The sequence below is a fragment of the Trichosurus vulpecula genome, chromosome 4 (genome assembly GCF_011100635.1).
Source record: "Trichosurus vulpecula isolate mTriVul1 chromosome 4, mTriVul1.pri, whole genome shotgun sequence".
Lineage (NCBI taxonomy): Eukaryota > Metazoa > Chordata > Mammalia > Diprotodontia > Phalangeridae > Trichosurus > Trichosurus vulpecula.
In genome coordinates this window covers 130,011,332-130,034,585 of record NC_050576.1, presented here as the reverse complement: position 1 = coordinate 130,034,585, position 23,254 = coordinate 130,011,332, and the positions used below count along the sequence as shown (strand labels likewise).

The window sequence follows — 23,254 nt, the reverse complement described above, 5'->3', positions numbered from 1 at the left end:
TTCATTGCAATAATATGCTGTCTTAAACATCAATCTAAAGAAAACCTACTATTATGTATTTTTAGAAGCACATCTTAAATCAGTAAATCACTTGTGAACAGTTTATTGGGGTCTGGGACGTCAGACAAGAAAACTTCAAGGAATAGCTTAGTTTATGGAATACATCTACAAAGGTCTTTATGTCTTGAGCATATAAACTAAAATTCATGCTTAGAAAAAAGAAGGATGTAGCCCACAACAGAAGAAAGTTCAAGAAGTCTTATAAATATTTTGAAAAGTGTGAATTCCATAAAGAGCTTTTTAATTGATGCTTTAAAAAATTCCCATTAGCCCACAGGAATGAAATAAATATAGTGGTTAGAAAGCATGATCTGGATGAGGATCCAGCAAAAGAGGCTGAGAAGCAGCAGTCTGGTGGGTAGGAGGAGAATGAGGAGAAAGACCTAGAAAGTCTAGAAAGGAAAGAGTGTCAAGGAGGAGAGTCGACAATTGCAGAGAGGTCAAAGAAGAGAAGAATTGGGAAAAGGCCATTGGATTTGGCAATGGAGAGATCATTGGTAACTTTGGAGAGCAATTTTTGTGTAATGTAAGGTTGGAAGCTGAAGTATAAGGGGTTAAGAAGAGAGTGAGAGGAGAGAAAGTGGAAGTACCTATTGTATATTCAAGAATTATATGCATGTAAAGAAATGCAGGATCCAGATGGGGTAGCATGGTGAATTACATTTGAGTAAAGATCAATGGTGGGAGAAACAGAATTGTATATCACTGAAGTATACTATATTCTACATGGACAAAAAGATGAAACAAATGAGAAGTTTGGGAAATTAACTATAATATCCAGGCAAAAGGCATGATATAAATGAAGCAACTCAATTATCCAAATATTTATGAACTTTCTATCTGCCAAAAGCAATGCAACTAATAACATTCTGACTTGCCTTATAACTTTATGAAAGGTAGAGGAAGCAACAAGGGAAAATACCATTCTGGATCTGATTCTCACCAAAAAAGAACTGGTTCCTAGGGTACGAGGGGTGGGAACACTGGAAATAAGTGACCACACCCTCTTAAGAGGATGTAATAGAGAAAGAAAAGAAAGATGAGCACATTCTAGCATACTATCTCAACTGAAGGAGAGCAGATTTCCAAAAATCTAGAACAATGATAAGTAGGGCATGGACAATTCTGCAACAGCCACCGACCCAGAAGAGATGAGATGCTCTCAAGAACAGAATTCTGAAGACACAAGAAAACTCAGTGCTGATGAAGAAGACAAACAGGAATTGTCCAAGGAGCCTCATCAACCAATTAACATTTTTAAGACCACGTACGTAATATGGAAGAAATGAGAGGTAACAGGATAAACACAAAAATGTGGCATGATACTGTAAAAATAGTGTCAGGAATGCTAAAGCTCAGAATGAGCAGAGACTAACAAGGAAGGTGAAGGAAAATCCAGAGGTTTTGTTGTTGGTTTTTTCCAATATATTGGAGAAAAGGAGAATCAAAGCGGGAATCATTAGCACTGCTAAGGATGGAAGGAAGACTGAGAACTGATGACAGAGAGAAAGTAGATTTGCTTAATTCTGAGTTGCTTCTATTTTATTGGCCAAAAAGAATGATCTGGGGGCTTAAAAGTACAGAATAAAAATGGTGAAGAGAGTGTTATTACCCAAAATAAATAAGGTGACCTCAGGAGAGCACTGTGTTGCCTTTGACAAATTCAAGTCAACTTGTTGATAAGTTGTGTCCAACTCTTTATTACTCCATTTAGGGTTTTCTTGGCAAAGATACTGGAGTGGTTTACTGTTTCTTTCTCCAGCTCATTTTACAGATGAGGAAACTGAGGTTAACAGGGTTACATGACTTGCCTGGGGTCACACAGCTAGTTAGTATGAGAGACTGGTTTTGAACTTATGTTCTCTTAACATTCTGCCATTCTATTCACTAAGCCACTTAGCTGCCCAGATCAACTGTATCCTCTGGATCTGGAGAATGTGATTGCTGAAGTACTGTCAGTGGTATCTGAAAACTCATGAAGAAAGGGAGAGGTACTGGAAGACTAGAGAAGGGCAAATAGTATTCCAATGATCAAGAAAGGAAAAGGATACTTGGTAAATTATAGGTCGGCCAGTGACTTTGACTATATTTCCTGGCTAAATTACAAAACATATAATTAAATACATGTTGAGTGAATATCTAGAGAAGCAAGTGACACTTACAAGGACCCAACAAGATTAAGTCATACAAGACTTGATTTTCTTTTTGGAAAACTGGATTAGGGAAATGCTGTAGCCTATTCAGGTTTTGGTAAAGAGTTTTGATGAAGTAGTTCTGGTCTTTCTTTTGGAAAAGATGCATAGGCAAAGGGACTACACCAAAGGATAATTAAATGGTTTCCAAATCCAGTAGAATGGTCAGATTCAAAGAATAATTATTGGTGATTTGATATCAACTCAGAAGGTGGTCTTCCATGGATTGTACCAATATCTTCTTGGAACTGTGCTGTTTGACATTTTTAATCAATGGCTTAGGTAAGAGTGTAGGTGGTGTCTTTGTCAAATGGCAAATTTCACAAAGATGTGAAGGACAGTTAACACTGAGAAAGACAGAGAAATGACCCAAACAGATATTAGTGGGCTGAATCTATTAAGACAAAATTGTCTAGGGACTAATAAAATAGTTGCAATGGTAGGAATACAAAGAATTAAATTTAAGCTTGATGTCAGGAAAACTTTCTTAACAATTGCAGCTATTCCAAAAGGGGAATGGGTTGCCTCAAAGACTAGTGGGTTCCTCCACAGTGGAGATCTTCAAACAAAAGCTGAATGACTAACTTGTTGGGAGAGGGAAATAAGCATTTACATAGAACCTATCTAGGTTCTGTGCTAAATCTTTTAAAATATAATCAAATAATAAATATAAACAAATATCATCTTTTTAAATATTTTAATAATAAATATTGGGCACACTGAATTAGCCATTCTTTTTGAGGAATGGCTTAGATTACTCCTGATATCCCTTCTAGCTCTGCAATTCTGCAATTCTATGAGGCATCCTTAATTTCTGGAAGGCTAAAAGAAAGATATATTGATGTATCAAAATACCTTTAAGAACATCTATTAAATTTATTTACAAATTTAAGGTTATAAAGAAGAACCAAAATCATATCTCCTGGGAAGCCTTCAGAATGATTTTAAAAAACCTTTTATTTCAAAATAAAACTTTAAAACTAAAAACAAAATAGACCATTTTTTCCACTGGAAAAAAAATGAATCAATCTAAACTAGTGAAGAATGAATAGGTGTTTCAAAGTGCAATACTTTTATCAATAACCCAGTTGAGGAGTAATGTGTGGCAAAAACAATTTATCACTAACACTACCTAAGAACCTACTGGGCTTCTTGCTAATACTTTATTTTCTCTCTTTATTATATGCCTAAAATGATAGTGATTCTATGATTTCCTAGACCACAGAGAGCTCTGATGACTGAGTACCCCTAAGTAAGTAAGGCAATAAACAAAAGAGGCCAAAAGACTTATCCAAGGGTCATGGAGGATGTTCTAAGGAAAACAAGTCCAAATAGAAGGAATTCCTCTTGATGGTGAGGTTTTGCACATGCTCCCATTTGTGAGTGACACTAAACTGTTTGTATCTAGTACTGAAACTCTGATTTCTCCTCACCAAGAACCATGGCCATTCAAAAGATTCAATTAATCAATGGGAAAATAAACTGGATGAAGAACATATGTGATTGTCACTGAGTTATTCCATCAGTTTATCTTGGACAGTACTAGTGATGGGCAATAGCTGGGTTCAGAACTGAAGAGAAGGAAACAGGCTGCAACCCATTCAGGAAACTGCAACACAAAGATCCTACATTTCTCATACCAGCAAAAGCTTATCTTTTTCAAGACTGATATTCTCTCAGTGAAATTTTACGGTTGAGAATCATGAAACACCACTATGCAAGATTCAAAATGGTGGCAGAACCAAACAGCAATGAAAACATGCATGGGAGTTGTAAGTACAAAGCACATTAAGAATATATCAATGACATCTTGGGGTCAGCTAGGTGGTGCAGTGGATACAGCACTAGCCTGGAGTCAGAGGTTTAAATCCAGCCTCAGACACTTATTAGGTGGGTGACCCCGCGCAAATAATTTAATCATTGTCTGCCTCGGTTTTCTCAACTATAAAATGGGAACAATCATAGCACCTACCTTGCAGGATTGAATGGGATAATATTTATAGATGCTTAGCACGGTGCCTAGCACATAGTAGGCTATCCAAATGTTAGCTATTATTGTTATTATTACATCTATGAAAGTAAAGGGAAGCAGGCTAGCTATGTAAAAAGAGTGAAGAAAAGTGGATGGACTTCATCTGAGAACCTCACTGGTATTCACAAATATTAAAAGAACTAAACAAAGATCTTTAGCACACCCTGTGGATGATTTCTACAAAGACACGGATAACAACCCCAGAGACATGGGATGGGAGTACCCACATAGATGGGATTGTAGATACATCCAGTTATTCAAGTACATATATCCCAACAGTTAGATGGTAAATCCAAGCCCTAACAGAAAGCATTTCTAATTCTGTGGCTGAGATGGTTGTTAAACAAATCCTGGGAAGAATTTCTTAATACAGAAATCTTGCTGCTGTTTTATAATTTTTAGCAACAAGCTCTGTCTTGTTTCTCTATCCATGGAAGCTGGGTCCAGGCAATGCTTCTAAGAGAAAGAGTCATGAGAGGGCTAATGCAACTATGGAATTGCACCATGTGTAACTGATTCTTTTCTTTCTGCTTGGCCATACAGATCAGGGAGAGGGAAGTGAGTCAGAGGAGAGGGAAGAGAGCTAGAGGCAGGGGCTCACAGGAGTCAGCTCTTACCAGCTAGAGAAAGCCACCAGTTAAATTTTCAGTATGCGCATTTATACCTTAGAAATCAGCAAATGCTACAAATCAGAGCTTAATTTATTGTTTTACTGATTTTATAGACTTAAGTGATGGAGAAAATGTTAATAGTGCAGATTATACTTTAAAAAATGTGTCATGCATACATTTTTCCTAGTTGTTAAAGATTTACCAGCACACTCCTTGTTAGAAGGAACACAAAAGGATTCAACTGACTGATCAAAAATGCCTAGTGAGGTTATGATTCTCTTTAGCTATAAGCCTTAAAAGGACAAATAGACCATTAATGACTGATGATGAAAGGCCACCTATAAGAGAAGAAAGGATCTGGAAAGACTTCTGACACCAAAGACTCCCACAGCTACAGGGGAATTCTAGGAAGGTTGAATTCCAAGTGAGGCTTCTGGGTGAGTTCTACTGGACCAGTTTCTACTGGGTAGAAATCACAGCTGGATCAAGTACTGATAGATATGCTTGTCACTATGGGCAAGTCAGAACCCCTCTGGGACTCCGTTTCCTCATCTATAAAGTGAAGGGGTTAGACCTGCTGATATGTAAAGGCCTTTTGAACAATGATTCTAGGATAATTAACAGGCTAGCTAATTATCGTTGGGTATTTGACTTTCTCTTAATCGACCTCTAAATTACATTTCATATCTGTAAAAATAAAATAGTACTAAATAACACTAGGTGATAGTCTTGTTTAGTGTTTTTTTTAATCAGACTTCTATTTTAAACTTGGGGCAGCTAGATGGCTCAGTGAATAAGGTTCCAGGCCTGGAGTCAGGATGACCTGAGTTCAAATCCAGCCTCAGACACTTAACCCTTTTTGCCTCAGTTTCCTCATCTGTAAAATAGGGTTAATAATAGCACCTATCTTGCAGGGTTGTTGTGAGGATCAAATGAGAGAATATTTTAAAAGTGTTTAGCACAGTGCCTGGCACATGGTAAGCTCTATATAAATGTTAGCTATTTATCATCATTATCATCATCATCATCAAAAGCATAGTTAGGTGGCAAAATATTCCATTATTTCTCTTGGTGAACCATGCCTATTGCTTTTCAGATCATAAAAACAGAACCAAAGTTTTGCTATCCAGCCATAATAATGCTGCATCATAATCACAGGCAAAACGCTTAATGAAGAGGCACTCACCTGAGGACTGAACTTATAAATCCAAATTTATCAAGTGATGATGTCATAAATATTTAATTGTAACGCTAAAGATGTCCATGTGTGTGCAGTGGGTTCCTGTGCAACGTAGGAATGTTATTATCCTGCATATCGCCATCAGATTAACCTTCTGACAATAGGCTTCCATTTCATTTCTGCATTCAGAAATTTCCCGTGGCTCCCCATTGCCTACAGCATGAGCTCCAAACTTAGAGTGGTATCGAAAGCTCTCACTCATTTGGTCCCAGCCTTGTTTCTCCCATTACTCTCATACAAACTCTATGCAACAGTCAAAATGTTCTACTCACAGTTTCCCTTAGCTCATCATGCTCCTCACCTTGAAAGTCTTTCCACCCCTTCTCCACTTATTTAAATCGACTAAACTGTTCATTAAACTTCCCTTAACCTTCTCTGCAGTGATAGATATCTTACTCTTCTATTTTTTTTGTAACACAAAATATATGCACCACTCATTTGTCATTTATCTCCTACTCCCTTGCGTTGTTATTTATGTGTCCTGAATATGCCACCCCCTCTACCAAGTTTTAAGCTCCTTGAGGACAAGGCCACATCTAATAGTTTTTTGTATTCTCCACAGTGTCTTGCAAAATGTGTTGTATACAACAGGGACTCAATAAATATTGGATTAATTGATCAGTCCTTTAGCACCTCAACTTGACTTCTCCCTGTGCTCTTTTCAACTTGGAGCAATAATTCTACCTAATACATGGAAGTTATTCTTCTATAACCCTGGTAAGCTGAAGAAGTGATCAGAATGGAACTGAAGAGTTTCAACACAGACACATATGGTATGACATTCAGGATCTAGAGGGTAAATATAGAGAAATGAGATATCTCAAAGAATTACCTGTAAAAATGTACTTTTAATCACGGAAATGATTTTTGCCTTAAGTTCCTCGAGCTCTTTTAGTGCTTGGACAGTCTGCTTTAACTGCTCTTCACAGAACTCATCTAGGGAGTACGTATGATATCGGTCCAGCTAACGCAACAAGAGTAAAGAATAAGCCTTTGAAAGTCAAACTTCATTTATAAAACTAGGGCGATAAAAATATTTTGATCATCTTTTTAGGTCATTAAAGAAGGAATTAAATGATAATTCAAAGTAATATCCATAAAAACAAGCAAACAAAAACCCCTGATAATTCATAGAATTAACAATGTCAAAGGAACAGGAAAAAAGCACAATTACCAATTATTAAAACTAGTTTTAAGGAGATGTATAAAAGTGAATATATTTAGAATGACAATGATCTTTGATGCTCTGTAACTCCAGCCTCAGCCACTCTCACTCTCCCTGTAAGAAGCAATCAGAGAATAATAACAGAAAAAGGCAAGACACATAAGCTCTAGTCTCTATACTATATATGCCACCTTAGACTAGTCATTATATTTTTCTGGCTCTCAGTGTCTTTTCCTATAAAATTAAGGAATTGATTTAGCTGACCTTTGAGATTCCATCTGACTGATGCTCAGTGCCTCAAACTCAACAGGTTCCAATTTGAAATAATTATCTTCCCCTAAACAACCTGCTCCTTCTCCTAAATGCCCTCTTTCTACTGAAGAAACCATCTTTCCATTCACCCACAACTCAAAATATAGGATTCACTTTTCTCAGTGTTAAATTCAACATATACGTTATGTATATATACATATATATATATATACACATACATATATTTTATTTTCCCCCAATTGCATGTTTAAACAATTTTTGTAACATTTGTGTTTTTTAAAGTTTTGAGCTCCAAATTCTATCCCTCCTTCCTTCCTCCCTTCCCCTCCATCAGTTGCCACTCTATTGCCAAGTTCTGCAGGTTGGACTTTCATAGTATTCTAGCATCTATATCCTCTTCTCTACTCAAACTGCCAACACCCATAGCATCCCTTTCTTAAAGTGCAGTAGTATCATCATAACTCATCACTTGATAGGTATATAGATTTCCAGAGGGTAAGACTGAAGTGTATAATGATTAAATTATGGTTAGAGTATGATTGTTCTGTGCTTAGAGTATGGAGATAGGGGAAAGACAGTTTTAAAATTTTTCTTCAGTAACCACAACACCCTGGATCAAGGGATAAGAGAAACAGAAGTGGGAAATTTGCCCACTATTGGACTAGATTTTAGCTGAAGTACCTTCTAAATCTCTAAAGTTCTAGCTTCAAAATGACTCTAGAGTCTTTTCTTTATGAATATTCCTAATGCTAATGTTTTATTTCAGGTTCTTATCATTTCATGTCTATTACTACTACCCTTAACTGGTCTTCTGACCTCCGTTTTTCCCCGTTACAAACAGGATACTTCACAACTAAAATAATGTTAACCATCCTAAACTGCCATTTTTATTACATTATTTTCTTCCATATTAATCTTCAAAGGGTTCCCCCTGCCACCTCCTGCTTGTGGCAATAAGGTAAAATTTAAACTCTTGGACCAAACATTCAAAGACCTACACAATCTAGTCACAACCTAAATCACATCAACAAGACTTATTGAGCATTTACTATTCAGCTCAAGAAACCCGTCTGGCACCTGTATGTGAAACACTCTGTTGGATCCTAGAAGACAAAGATGTATTGAGCGAGGAACATATATTCTGATGGAGAGATAAGGTATATCAACAAATCAGGATGATACCAGGTATATAAAGTGATAAAGGCAAAGGGAGGGTATAAGCAAAATACTATAAGAGATAGGAAGAGGGAAGAGAATAATCTTTAACAGAATTAAATGAGAGGGATAGTCTCACAAAAATGGAGTATAACATGTTTAGTTCTGGATACTACATTTGAGGAAATATATTCATATGTGACCAAACCACACATATACTGCCATGAGAAAATACTGTGTTTAGCCCTGGGTACCACATTTTATTTATGGCAATGTCTAGCTGGATTGTGTCTAGAAGAAGATGAGTACTTTATAGTAAGGGGGGTCCATGCCATATGAGGATGAAATGAAAGAACTGGGAGCAGAGTCAAGATGGTGGGATAGAGGAAGTACTACATCCAAGCTCTTCCAACATGCCCCTCCAAACAATTTTAAAATAATTCCTCAAATCAAATTCCGAAGAGGCAAAGACAACAAAAGATCAAGGTGAGACATTTTTCCAGACCAAGAGAATTTAGGAAGTCAGAAGGAGAGGTCTGTGACACAAAGGTTGACACTGGCCCGGAGTACACATGGCAGTAATATGAACTGTGGGTCTTGGCTGTGGGGACAGCAGCAGCAGCAACTTTGGGAGCTTTCAGCCCAGAGATGCCAGGGAGATTTGGCCACTGGTCAGAAAGAGATTACAGGGGACTCTGTGCTAACACAAGGTACATTACAAAGTGCTGTTTGGAAACTCCATTGCCCTTACCCACTTCTTGGTTGCAGTTCCAGGGCAGTGAGCAATGCTTTTGGTCACAAAGGAGTAGAGGCCTTAAGGAGCAGCAGCACTTTGGGTCACAAGGGATCAAGAGCCTTTCCAGTATAAGGACCAGATTGATTTACAAGTGAATTCTATCAAACATATCAAGAACAATTAATTCTAATACCATATAACCTATTTGAAAAATAGGTAAAGAAGTCTTACCAAATTCCTTTTATGACACATATATAGTTTTGATGTCTAAACTAGGGAAAGCAAAAACAGGGAAAGAAAACTGTAGGCCACTTTCCCTAATGAACATTGATGCAAAATTTTTAGATAAAATACCAGGAAGAAGATTGCAGCAATATGGTACAAAGATCATACACTATGACTAAGTGAGACATATCAAGAATATAGGGATGGTTCAATATTATGAAAACTATAAGCAAAATTGCACGTATAAATAAACATAAAAATCATAAGACTATCTCAACAGATGCAGAAAAAGCTTTTGACAAAATATAACACACATTCCTATTAAAAGCATTAGAAGGCATAAGAATAAATGAAGCCTTTTTGAAAATAAGTAGTATCTATCTAACACCAGGAGCAAGCATTATCTATAATATGGATAAACTAGAAGCCTTCCAAATAAGATTCACCCCTGGGTGAAGCAAGAATGTCCAATATCACCAATATTATTCAATACAGTATTAGAAAAGATAGCTATAGAAACAAAAGTAGAAAAAGAAATTTAAGGAATAAGAAATAGGCAAAGAGGAAATAAAACAATTATTCTTTGTAGATGACATGATAGTATACTTAGAAAATCCTAGAATATCAGCTAAAAACTAGGTGAAACAATGAACAACTTTATCATAGTTGGAGGATATAAAATAAACCCACATACATCATCAGTATTTCTATATATTAGTCACAAAACCCAGCAGGGAGAGCTAGAAAGAGAAATTTTATTAAAAACAATTACAGACAACATAAAATATTTGGGAGTCTGCCTGCCAAGACAAATCCAGGGACCATATGACCATAATTACAAAACATTTTTCACCCAAATAAAGACAGATGTAAACAACTGGAAAAATATTGTTTTCATGGGTAGGCTGAACAAATATAATAAAAATGATAATCCTACCTAAACTTATTTACTTATTCAGTGCCAAAACAATTAAACTACCAAAGAATTATTTTATAGAGCTATAAAAAATAGTAACAAATAAAAAAAATGTGAAGGAAGGTGACCTAGCAATATCAGATTTTAAACTATTACAAAGTAGTAATCATGAAAACAATCTGGTACTAGCTAAGAAATAGAGTGGTGGATCAGTGGAATAGATTAGGTACATAATACACAATAGTAAATAACCATAGTAAACTAGTGTTTGATAAACCCCAAAATCCAAGCTTATGGGTTAAGAACCCACCAAATTACAAAAATTGCTGGGAATACTGGTGAGTAGTTTGGCAGAAACTAGGCACAGATCAGTATCTTTCACCGTATACCAAGATAAGGTCAAAATGAGTACATGATTTAGACATAAAGAATGATATAATTAGTAAATGAAAAGAGAAGACAAGAAGAGAAAAGAAAGACACGAAGATAATTGAGTTATCTTTTTTCGAAATGCAGAGTAGAGAAGAAGAATGGCCAGAAACAAGCACCAGCAAGCAGGATAGCTTTGAAAGCCTCATATTGAACTTATTATGTACTTTAATTGTACATTACAGAGATCTGAAGTTTCATGTACAACCTTCTTTATGTTCTACTATTTATATGAAAATGCCCATTTTACTTGGTGATAGTTCATAACGGAAATTTTTTTTAAAGAGGACAGGATTCATATAGTCATACTAGCACTGTAGGAACATTACTTCGACAGCTGTGTGGAGAATGAATTTAGGTGGGTAGAGACAAGGCAGGGAGATCAAAGAAAGAAGAAAAGATCCATATAAAAAAAAATTTAGATCAGTCCTCTGGAATCATGGTTGGTCACTGCACTGATCAAAGTTCTCAAGTATTTCAAAGTTGTTTTTATTTATAATGTTACTGTATAAATTTTTCATTTTCTGTTCCTTTCACTGTGTACCTTGTCAGACAGATCTTCCTAGTTTTCTCGGAAACCATTTTTTTGCTCATTTTTTATAACACAATAAAATTTCATTACATTCTATACATACTATAATTTGCGTAACCACTTCCTGGTAGATGGACATTCCTTTATTTTCTAGTTTTACTATAAAAAGAACTCCTACAAACATTCCTTCCTGAGTTCTTTTCCTCTTTTACTGATCTCTTTGGTAGTATTGCTTGGTGAAAGGGCATGCAGCTTGGTGAATCTGGGGGTAGAGTACCAAATGACTTTCAGAATGGCTAGACCAATCCCCACTCCACTAGCAGTAGTATTAGTGCCATTAGTGTTGGGTTTTGTGGGTAATAGATAGGAATACTGATGATTTATGTTTGTATATTTTATTTTTAGGGCAGCTAAATGGTGCAGAGGATAGAGTGCCAGGCCTGGAGTCAGAAAGACCTGAGTTCAAATCTGACCTCAGATACTTACTAGCTGTGTGACCTTGGGCAAGCCACTTAACCCTATCTGCCTCAGTTCCTCACCTATAAAATGAGCCAGAGAAGGCAATGGCAAACCACTCCAGTATCTTTGTCAAGAAAACCTGTCCAAATAGAGACACAAAGAGTCTGACAGTACTGAAATGACTGAACAACAACAAAGTGTATTGGTAATTATTTTTTATTGCTTTCTCTTTTGAAGCACTTATTTAATCAAGTGCCCTTGATGAATCTGGCCTTTGTTTCTTTGATTAAATCAGGAGTCTTTTATGACCTCCTTACCTCAAGGAAAAGTCTAGTTTACGTGGGTTTGAGTGGCATCTTTGTGATGCTTTTAGGTCATGTGGGCTTGAGTCACATGTTGTGACTCCCTTTGACCCTGAACAGGGTATATAAACTCAGAGGTTGGAGTTTTGCCTTTCCGGTTCTCACTCACTGGAAGAAGAGTGTTGGTGTGGAGATTCTGGGTAGCCACTGGACACCCCTACCCCCGTCCAGCTTTGAAGAAACTCAGATGTTGCTGCTTCCCTGGTAACTATGTGTTGCTATGGATAGATTGGTTTTTGTTGTTTGCTCTGTTGATATTGTCTCTGTTTGTAATTTCTATTTGTTTTTGCTCTGAAGTTCAGGGTGCTGGCTTTTCCCCCTAAACTAAGTGAATGATATACGTATGTTTAATTAAAGTGAGATTGTTAAGCCCTTAAAGTTGCTTTCCTTAGAAAAGCAGATCAAAAGAACCTGTGCTAGCAGCTCTTGTTGCTAGTTTTGTTGGGTCTTACATCTCAACAGCGGCTGCTAGCAACATTGTTGTTACACAAGGATTCCAAGAGGTGGAGATAAGGACAGACAACATTCTAGGTGCTGGTGACGGCCAGTGGGAGATGAGAGAGAGAATGATGTGTATGAAGAACCGCAAGGCCACTACTGCTCCATCACAGCATGCACACAGGACACTCATATGTAAGAAAACAGTAAAAATAGTGAAAAGCTTTAAAGGAAAGACAGAGAAGTTTATATTTGAGTATAGAAGTAACAGAGAGCCACTGGATTTACTAAGGGAGAGTGCTGGGTGACCAGCTTCCTCTCAGACATAAGCCTAAACCATCTTTTTTTTTTTTTTGCTTGATGAATATTTTATTGACTGACTGACTGGCTTATCAATACAGATTGGCAATTTCCCCTCAAGTTAAAATCTTATTTTTGAATTTTAACATTTTTATTTAATATTTTAGTTTTCAACATTGATTTCCACAAGATTTTGAGTTGCAAATTTTCTCCCCATTTCTACCCTCCTCCCCATTCCAAGATAGCATACATTCTGATTGCCTCGTTCCCCAGTCAGCCCTCCCTTCTGTCACCCCACTCCCTGCCCCACCCCCTTTCCCCTTACTTTCTTGTAGGGCAGGATAGATATGCCCCATTCCCTATATATCCTGTTTCCCAGCTGCATGAGAAAAAAACTTTTTTTTGAGCATCTGCTTCTAAAACATTGCATTCCAAATTCTCTCCCCTCTTCCCTTTCCACCCACCCTCCCTAGGAAGGCAAGCAATTCAACATAGGTCACACATGTATCATTATGTAAAACACTTCCACAATACTCATGTTGTGAAAGGCTAACTATATTTCCTTCTATCCTATCCTGTCCCCCTTTATTCAATTTTCTCCCTTGACCCTGTCCCTTTTCAAAAGTGTTTGCATTTGATTAAGCCTAATCCATCTTGACTGAAGCTACTATATGTCTATTACCAAAAGACAAGAACATCAGAAATTTCTCTAAATTTAGGCCAATGAAATATTCATGTACTTTATAGAAAGTATTCACAGTTTGTATCACTAAAGACCTATCAAAATTTACAAGAAAACTATATTGATTGAGGAGCAAAATGAGTTATTCAACATGCCCAAAAGTAAACTTTTAGGCACCTTGTTGAATAACTCATTTCCTCATATCCTATATTTCTTGATTATTGTAAAACATTTGACTAAGTTCTGAACTAATGTCTTATTTAAGAAAATGCAAAGAGACAGCTAGGTAGCATAGTGGATGGTTTGCTGGACCTGGAAGTCAGGGAGACTTCTAGACACTAGCTGTGTATCTATTGATAAGTCACAGTCTTTCCTAACCTTGGTTCCATCATATAATAAATGAGACACTGAACTTGATGGTCTCTAAGGCTCCTTCCAACTCTAAATCTGTGATTTTGAATATATAAAATGCCCAACTGTTGTGAAAATGTCAGAATATTGGATGTCCAAAGAGATATCTCTCAGTTCTCTGTGTAAAACATGCCACCAATGCAAGAATGTCAAGAATAACTGATATAAAATGTGACTTTTGTCAGGGAGATCCTAATTGTATTCTCTGATAGAGGGCAGGGCCATGGCTCCAAAGTCTCTATTTAAGAAGGGAGCTCAGCAAGTCTTCTTCCCATTTCCCACCAGCTACACAGCTTTTGGACTTCCCTGGAATTCTGCAATATGCTTTCCTTCTCTAGGAAACTCATCATTTAGAAATCTCATGATCCTGCAAGATTAGATCTTCCTGGGACTCATATCTCATCAGCACCCTCTGCCCCTCTTTGGACACTTTCACTGGAGAGCAGGGCCATGGGTTCCAGGACTTCTCTTTAAGGGGAGGTTCAGTAGAATTCTTTTCTCCATCCCCCATCAGCTATACTATTTTTTTAGCACAGGGCCTGGCACACAGTAGCTGCTTAATAAATGCTTTATTGACTGACTGAAAGCTTAAGACTATTGTGCTCTGCGAAATCCATGTACACAGATGACATCAAACTATATGACTACATTGAAAAAGAAACGAAAGTTTCTTCATTTTGTGGGATACTTTTTTAGTGACTCTAAAATGTCATTTGGACTCACCAGACGAAAAAAAATGCAATGTATACCAAGAGAAGATATAGATTGAAGGCTTCATGCCTGAATTCAGAGGTCATATGGAACCAATAGAGGAAAGCAATACTTATAAATACCTTGGTCTGCTCTGGTCAAGACACTTTGGGCATAAAGCTATCAAGGAGAAAGCTCTGGCTGAGTACATTAAGAGACTTAGGGGCATTTTGAAATCAAAACTCAATTTGAAAAGCACATTTAAAGCAATTAACCCCAGTACAATACCGGTCTTAATGTATATTTTTGGAACTAACTGTAAAATGGATCATAACAGAGTTGGAAAGCATCTTTACAAAAACTCATACAATACTAACAAAACATAGGGCTTGTCATCCTAACTGAACTACTGAAAGATTAACTCTTCCTCACCAAAAAAAATAGATCTGATAGGTATTCTTAGAACATGTGATAAACTTGTCAAAAAACTACAGATAAGCTTTCGGAACAAATAGACATCATTTCACAAAGTAAAAATAAAGGCCAGTTATAGTTGCATGTCATATGATTTGCCAAATGTAGCTGAAAGTGGTTTACCTCCAGATGGAGACTACAAAATGGTTCAATCCAGGAAATGAATCAAAAGGTCCTCTGTTGTATGCTATGGCCTATACGTACCATCAAGTATGCATCACCAAGTACATTACCACCACCAAGGAGGACTATCAAGAGGGAAATCCATAGGTTGTGCCAAAGATAGAATATTAAGCCACATGGGAACAAGGAAGTAATGCTGGACAGCTGGCTTTGAAACAGCTGGAGATAGATTTTTTCCCCTAAACACTACATATGCATTGGTGACATGGCACCTGGCAATTCCACAGACACATAAAAGCATCCAGCATGGGAGACTCTTTGTTTCCTTGGGCCTGCTGGCTTCTTTACCCTTGACCAGTCTCCAACAGCCACTAGCAGAGCATGTCTCTGAGCCAAAGGGAGAAAATGTGGAATTTAGTGCTCACTGGGACCATCAATATGTGACAACTAGCTTCTTATAGGCAAAGCAAAAATTGCCTGCATCAAGTTACCATTTATGTCACTTCAACACCTGAGTTCAGGACACCTGCTTGTGGCTTCCTACAGCATCCTCCATAAGCAACACCCATAAAATGCAGCCAACAGTATCTCCCCAAAGAAGCACTGAATGAATGACTAAATCATATGGATATGCTATTATGTTATAGAAGCAGGAGTTTTATGATGGCAATTCACAACGAGGTCTGCTACCAGAAATTGCAAAAGGCTTACCTTTAAGGCATCCAGACTTAATGATCAATATAAATTATGCAACACAACAATAGAAAGTGCATCAATGCAGCATGTACAAAGTTAGCACCTACCAAGACATTACCTGGTGACTAGAAGTACCTCCGAAACTTGGCAGTTTGCATGGATTGTCAGATGATAGATCCCCATACAACCTCTACAAATACAGACTTCAAAATATCCTGGAGAACCCAACCAATAGGCTGTTCCTATTGGTTGGAAAAATACTATTATATACTAAACTGCTGCCCACCATCACCTGGACAAAATAAGAATCCATAAAAATATGAGAATTATGTTCTTAATAGATTCCAACATACCAAATACTCATAATTTCTAAGATACCTATATTAAAAAGTTTTCAAAATACAGAAGTCTAGCAGAGACTAAAAAAAATATGCAGCATAATGAGGCACTTAACATTCTTATCCTCCTCACTGCTCTTGTGGTTGTCCCGAGGATGCTTAAAGTGAATTTACAAAAGATTCACATCCATCCCAATAACTTTATTCAACTACAAAAAGCAATTGTTTCGCCTGTGCAGAAGTCTACACAATATTGAATATTTTTTAAAAAGCAAGATAATGTCCTGTCTCAGGATTTCTATATGAATTCCATCCAAAAAAAATGAGAACAATATAATTCTAGGTACTTTTAATAGTTGAAAGTGAAAGCCAAAAGGTTGTTGATACAAGTAGTAAAAGCAAAACAACAAACCAAATAAACAAGTCAATATCAATCAAAACCTTCAGCTCTGCTTAATATAATGACATATATATCAGAAGTGTTCAAAAATAGAATAGGCTGCCACAGGAAAGAAGTCTCCCTTCAACCCAAACTCTCAGCTGGTGCCCTAGCATAAACTGGACAACCACTTGTTGGATATGGCAGAGGGAACTCATGTCTAATGGTCTAAAGAGCCTATCATGTTCCTTCCAACTCTAAGATTCCATGAGCTCTTACAGCAGCAAGGCAACCAGGGGGCATAGGGATAAAATGCTAAATGTGGAATCAATGAGACTTTATTCTGAATCCTGCCTCAGACACTTACCAGCTGTGTGACAATAAGTAACTCACTTACCCTCTCTCAGATTCAGTTTCCCTATCTATCAAATGGGAGCAACAATAGTATCTATCTCACTAGGTTATGAGAATAAAATGAGATAATATATTAAAGCACTCTGCAAACCTTAAAGTAGTATACCTTAGCTACCATCATTATTAGTATCATTATTATAATAATGCTAAAACTCATTCAATGATTATATAATTAAGAATTATATAAAAGTAATGGTAGATAGTTTTTCTCCATCCATCCCCAAGAATAAAGAATAAAATAACAGGCTTAAGTGGAAGCATGATACATAGGTTAAAATTTAGGAAAAATTTGGGGGCAGCTAGTCAGTAGAGCACTGGCCCTGGAGTCAGGAGGACCTGAGTTCAAATCCGGCCTCAGACACTTGACACATGTACTAGCTGTGTGACCTTGGGCAAGTCACTTAACCCCAATTGCCCTGCCAAAAAGCAAAAAAAAAAATTTAAAAAAAAATTAGGAAAAATTTAATAATAGAAAAAGAGTTTTTAAACATTTAACTCCTCCTTGGGATGTTTTAGGTGCCTGAAGAAAAGGGGGAAGGACCAGATTAAATTCTTTTATCTAAAAGCTTTTATCTAGCACTAGAATCTAGGACTGTATATTTCTCTGAATCAAAAATTTCAGTGCCAATTATTTTATACGGTTTTTATACATAAACTTCAAGGTATATTATTTTTTTACTCACCTTAACCAGAAGGATGGCAGAGGGATTATCCTCAAAGAGTCTGCCTTTTTGGAGGTCACTCGCATTTGCACAAAGGTTCCGTATTTGAAACAAACATCTTTGAAATAATCTATCAGCCCAAAAAAGTTGCTTGTACAATGTCAATCTGGAATTTTAGAAATTATCTCAAAACTCATTTATTAAAATAATGTTAATTATATCAACTTAGAGTCAACTAGAATAATTTATTTCAAGTGAGTTTTGGGTTAAAATTTAAAGTGGCCTTATTAGTCTCTACCATGCTAAAATTTTCAGTGGCTTTGGGGCTTTTTGCTTCTGACTTAGGACTCTATAGGCAAACAAACTTTCTGTTTGAGGAATGCATGTCTGTTCGCATGAGAGTTAGAGCCTAGGTAGGGGTGCTATGTCAAAATCTTCTACCTGAAATAAAAGGGAGTCAGGATCAACAAGAACTGCTAAACCCATGTTTTGCCTCCACACCTATTCAAATAAAACACAACTGTTTAACTTTTAAAAATCACTTTATTGATTGTTTACTGTGGGCATGGGGTAAGAGGGGAAGCGAGAGAAACAAAAAGGTTAGCCTAGATATGAAACATGGTCCCTGGCGTCAGAATGTTCACAGGCAGGGAATACAGGGAGAGAGAGGGAGACAGTTGTGGATAAAACATATGAAATGATAAGTATAATTCTAATTCTATTTCTAATTTTAACTAGCAGTACATTAGTAAGTACAAGGAAAAATTAAAGACTAAGTACTACATGAAATCCTAGAGGGAAAATGCCATTATCTACAGGGGATATCATGGAAAGTTTTACAATAGAGGGGAAATTTGAGTGGGACTTTGAAGGACAGGCAGGAATTCAACAGTTAAGAATGTATTCAAGGCACAGACTAGGAAGCCTAGGGCATACCCAGTGGACAAAGTAAAAGAATGAAATCAACCGGAAGGTAGGGAGGTACCAGAACATGAGGGCTGCTGAATGCCAAGCAAAGGTGAGAGAGACATAAAGAAGAGCAAAAGATTTCACTATTTACATGTGGAAGACAGTCAGAAATAGTGAAGTCAGAAAAGAATAGGAGGAAAATGGTGCTTGATTTGGGCCACATTGACTGAGGTGCCAATGGGTTATCCAGGCAGAGATGTCCTGTAGGCAGTTTAAGGTACAAGGCTGGGGCCACTGATTTGAAAGTCATCTGCATAAAAGTGGTAGATGAAACCACAAGAGTAAATAATATTGCCAAAGTAGTGAAAAGGGGTTGAGGATCAAAACTTGGGAGACTTCCACATTACAGAGTTAAAGTGAAGAGGAGTTGGTGAAGGAGATGATGAGTAGTTGGAGAGGTAAAGAGAACTAGGAGAATACTGTATCTCTAGAGTCTGAGAAGAGAGTATCCTTCTAGAAAGAGGGAGTAGTCAGCTGTCAAATGCTATAGAGAGGGTGAGATGAGGATTGATGAAGTTCATTAGAATTGGTGATTACAAAAGAGGTCATTGATGTACTTTGGTTGTCAAAACTGGGGATGTTTAGTTTGGAGAAAAGAAGACTTAAGGGGATATCACTGTCTTGAATAACTGAAAGGCTCTCTTACACATAAAAGATGTATTAAATTTGTTCTTGGCCTCAAAAGGTAGAAGTAGGAGTAAACTGGGTAAGGTGAAAAGAGGAAAATTTAGATTTGATGTCAAAGAAAACTTCCTAAAAATCAGAGCTATTTAAAAGTACAAGTTACTTGGGGCTCTAATTGAAGTTATTCAAGCAACTACCTCTCAGGTGTACCAGAGGAAGGGTTCTTATCTATGCAGTTTGGGCTAGATGTCTTCAAACGCTGAGATTCTGTGATTCTTGGGAATGTCTTCAAATATACTGAGTTATAAGGAAAATGCAAATCACTTCTTTGCCCTTTCCAAAGTAAATTAAATGAGAGGAAATAATGGGCTTAACTTGTTTCAAAAGAAAATTTAATTTAGGATAAGGAAAGATTTCTTAAGCATAGGATAATTAGCAACAAATTGGGTTATTGGGGAAGGCTACAGATTCTCTAATCATGGAAGTATTTCAAAATAAGATCAACAATCTTGGATTGCTTAAATGTTTATTCACTCTTCTGGAAGCATGGATCTGGGTCAAAGACCAAGGGATAATTAAGGTTTATTTTTATTGATCTATGATTCTATTATTCCCTATAATGTTTCAAGCACACAATATGATTTAAAAATCATTAAAGATGGCTTAAAAACACTGCCCTAAAGGCACATAAAGGTGATAGACTAAATGACTTTCCAAAGTCCTTTTTAATTCTATGACCGTATTACAAGTCATTTACATCTGTTTCAATCTTACAGTTTAAAATGTATTTTCATTTTGAAACTTTCACAAACATCACATAAATGAATATTTACTTGCTCTTGTCTGTTTTACTTCTTTTAACATTGTTTTTCCAGATGAGAAATGATTTTCTTATTCTGAAAGAAGAAACATATCTTAGACAAAATGGACTAGAATTGTATCTTATACATCTCTGTGGTGAGGCCTATTCATATTTGTAAATACCCTAGACCAGCTTACTTTTCAGTGTTGCTACCATTCTGAGTTCAATTAACTAAAAACCCCTATAAGACTTTTAATACATTGTCAAATAGGGGATACAGTAATGTATCAGTGTCATCACAAGACCCAAAGAGCCATGCAATATGCAAATTTTTACTATAAATATATTTTGATAACTGGCTTAAAAATATATAATTATGCTTATTATTTTCTGTGTATCATATACCCTATTGGCCTGTTAATTTTATGAGTTAGAATGTACTTTTTCAAGAAAAAATTGTGCCTCAGTCTCTATATCACCATAGTAAAGTCAATTTTTAATGATTAACATTTGTAAAGAAGGAGAGCACCAGGAAAAATCCACAATTAGAAAATTATGACATATTTATCATTGAAATATGTTCTGAAACATACATTTGAACATAGGTGGATTTGTTACTCAAAAAATTCATAGCACAAAACACTATTTTGTAAAAACCTAAATCAACTCAATATTGATGACACAGAATCACCTCTGTTCTTGGAGACTGAGCAAACTCTCCCTCCCTTCTTATATATTTATTGTCTAGCTTGTCACACCTTCCAGCAAAGAGGTAATAACTTTGACTCTCACCTGATAGTTGAGCTACAATATAGTCTTAGAGAGCTACAAATTACTTCAGTACAAAGAATGAAAAAATCTCTTTTCACAATGAGTTTACATTTGAAATATAAAGAGCGTAAATATAAAGTCAATAATACATGCACACACACACACACACACAAAGTGGCAATGTAAGGTAGTCTAAGAGGGAAGGTGGCAGCAGTTGGGAGATCAGGAAAGTCTGCCTACAAAAGATGGGATCTGAGCTGCATCTTAAAGCAAGACTTTTGATACCATCAATCACTGTGTTTTCCTGGATTTTCTCTTCTCTCTAGGTTTTTGTGATACTGCTCTTTCCTAGTTCTCCTCCTATCTGACTTACAGTTACTTCTTGTAACAACAATGCTACTTGGTGCTATTGTGACTGTGTAAGGCCAATAACACCAGCACACAGGAGGGCTACTAGAATAGATTCTTTGATCTGCTTTTCTAAGCAAAACAACTTTAAGGGGTTAACAATTTTACTTCAACTAAACATACATATATCATTCACTTAGGTCAGGGGAGAAAGTTAGCACCCTGAACTTCAGAGAAAACACAAACAGAAATTACAAGCAGAAATTATATAAACAGAGCAAAATAACACAAATCAACAGACAGGCTTCTAGCCATCTGACATACATAGTTACCAGAGAGAGAAGCACCAACATCTGGGTTTTTCAAAGCTGGCGGGCTCCTTAATGGCTACCCAGAGTTTCATGTGGTCAAATCACAGGATACTCATCCAGGGAGTGAGCCCCAAGCAAAATGCTAACCTCAGAGTATATACACATTTCTTCAGTGTCAGAGGGTGCCACAACCATGCGACTCAAACCCATGTGACCTAAGCCTTCCCATGACTTAAGCAGGTCATCAAAGACTCCGGATTCAATCAAAGACTCTTGATTGAAACAAAGGCAAGACTCAAAGGCACTTGATTGCTTTAGTGCTGAAAAGTACTCCAACAAAACATAAGACAACAAAAAGTCCCACTTTACTTGCCATTACACTTCTCAGTGTCCTTTGCTGGATATTCATCTAGATTGTGTCTGCTAACTGTGGATGTCCCACTGAGCTCTATTCTGGGCCCTATTCTCTTCACTCTCTATATTGTTTCACTTTGTGATCTCATCAGCTCCCATGAATTCAATTATCATCTCCATGTAGATAATTCTTATATCTGTTTTTCTAGTCATAACCTCTCAAACTTCAGTCTTCTATTTCCAACTATTCATTGGACATCTCAAATTGGATAGCATGTAGACATCTTAAAATCAAGAAGTCCAAACGGAACTCATTATCTTTCCCCCCCAACCCTACCCTCTTCTTAAATTCTTTATTACTGTTAAGGGTACCACTGTCTCCATCATCACTCAGGCTCATAAGCTAGTTGTCACCTTGACTCCTCACTCTCTCATCTCCTCCCAGTATTCAATCTATTGCCAAGTCTTGTTAATTCTATCTTCATAGCTTCTTTCATACACATCCCCTTCTCTCTGCTGACACTGCTGCTACTCTGGTGCAGGCTCTCATCACTTCATATTAGAATTACTGCAACATAATATAACACAAATATAAAATCCTCTGTTTGCCTTTTATAACCACTTCATAACCTGGCCTTTTCCTACTTTTCTTATTTTTTAACTTCCATTTTTTGCACCTTACACACTTCCAGATATTCTGTGATCCAGTGAAGATGGTCTCTTTCCCATTTCTCTAACAGGACAATTCATATTACGACTTTGAGCATTTATACTGGCTGTCGCCCCTCCCTGGAATGTTCTCCCTCCTCATCTCTGCCTCTTGGTTTTCCTGGCTTCCTTAAAGTCTCAGCTAAAGTTCTACATTCTGCAAGAAGACTTTTCCAGTTTTCCTTAATGTTAGTGCCTTCCCCCTCAGATTAGCTCCAATTTATTCCATATGTACAGAATTGCTTGCATGTGGTCTCCCCCATTAGACTATGATCTTCTTGAGAGCAGGGACTGGTTTTTTGTTGTTGTTGTTTGTTTTTTACACAGCACTTAGCACAGTGCCTGGCATATGGTAGGTGCTTAATAAATATTT

At 36.8% G+C, this 23,254-nt stretch overlaps 1 protein-coding gene across 1 annotated transcript in view; it reads right to left on the bottom strand.

The window, feature by feature from the left end:
- Positions 1-23,254, bottom strand: part of DNAH14 (dynein axonemal heavy chain 14) — a 377,809-nt gene that overhangs the window by 328,454 nt on the left and 26,101 nt on the right. Inside the window, exons 7-9 of the mRNA XM_036755542.1 lie at positions 20,421-20,483; positions 18,016-18,160; positions 6,968-7,099 (exon numbers count right to left, since the gene is read on the bottom strand). Of these exons, the coding sequence (XP_036611437.1) occupies positions 6,968-7,099; positions 18,016-18,160; positions 20,421-20,483 (340 nt within the window). The remainder of the gene's footprint in view (positions 1-6,967; positions 7,100-18,015; positions 18,161-20,420; positions 20,484-23,254) is intronic.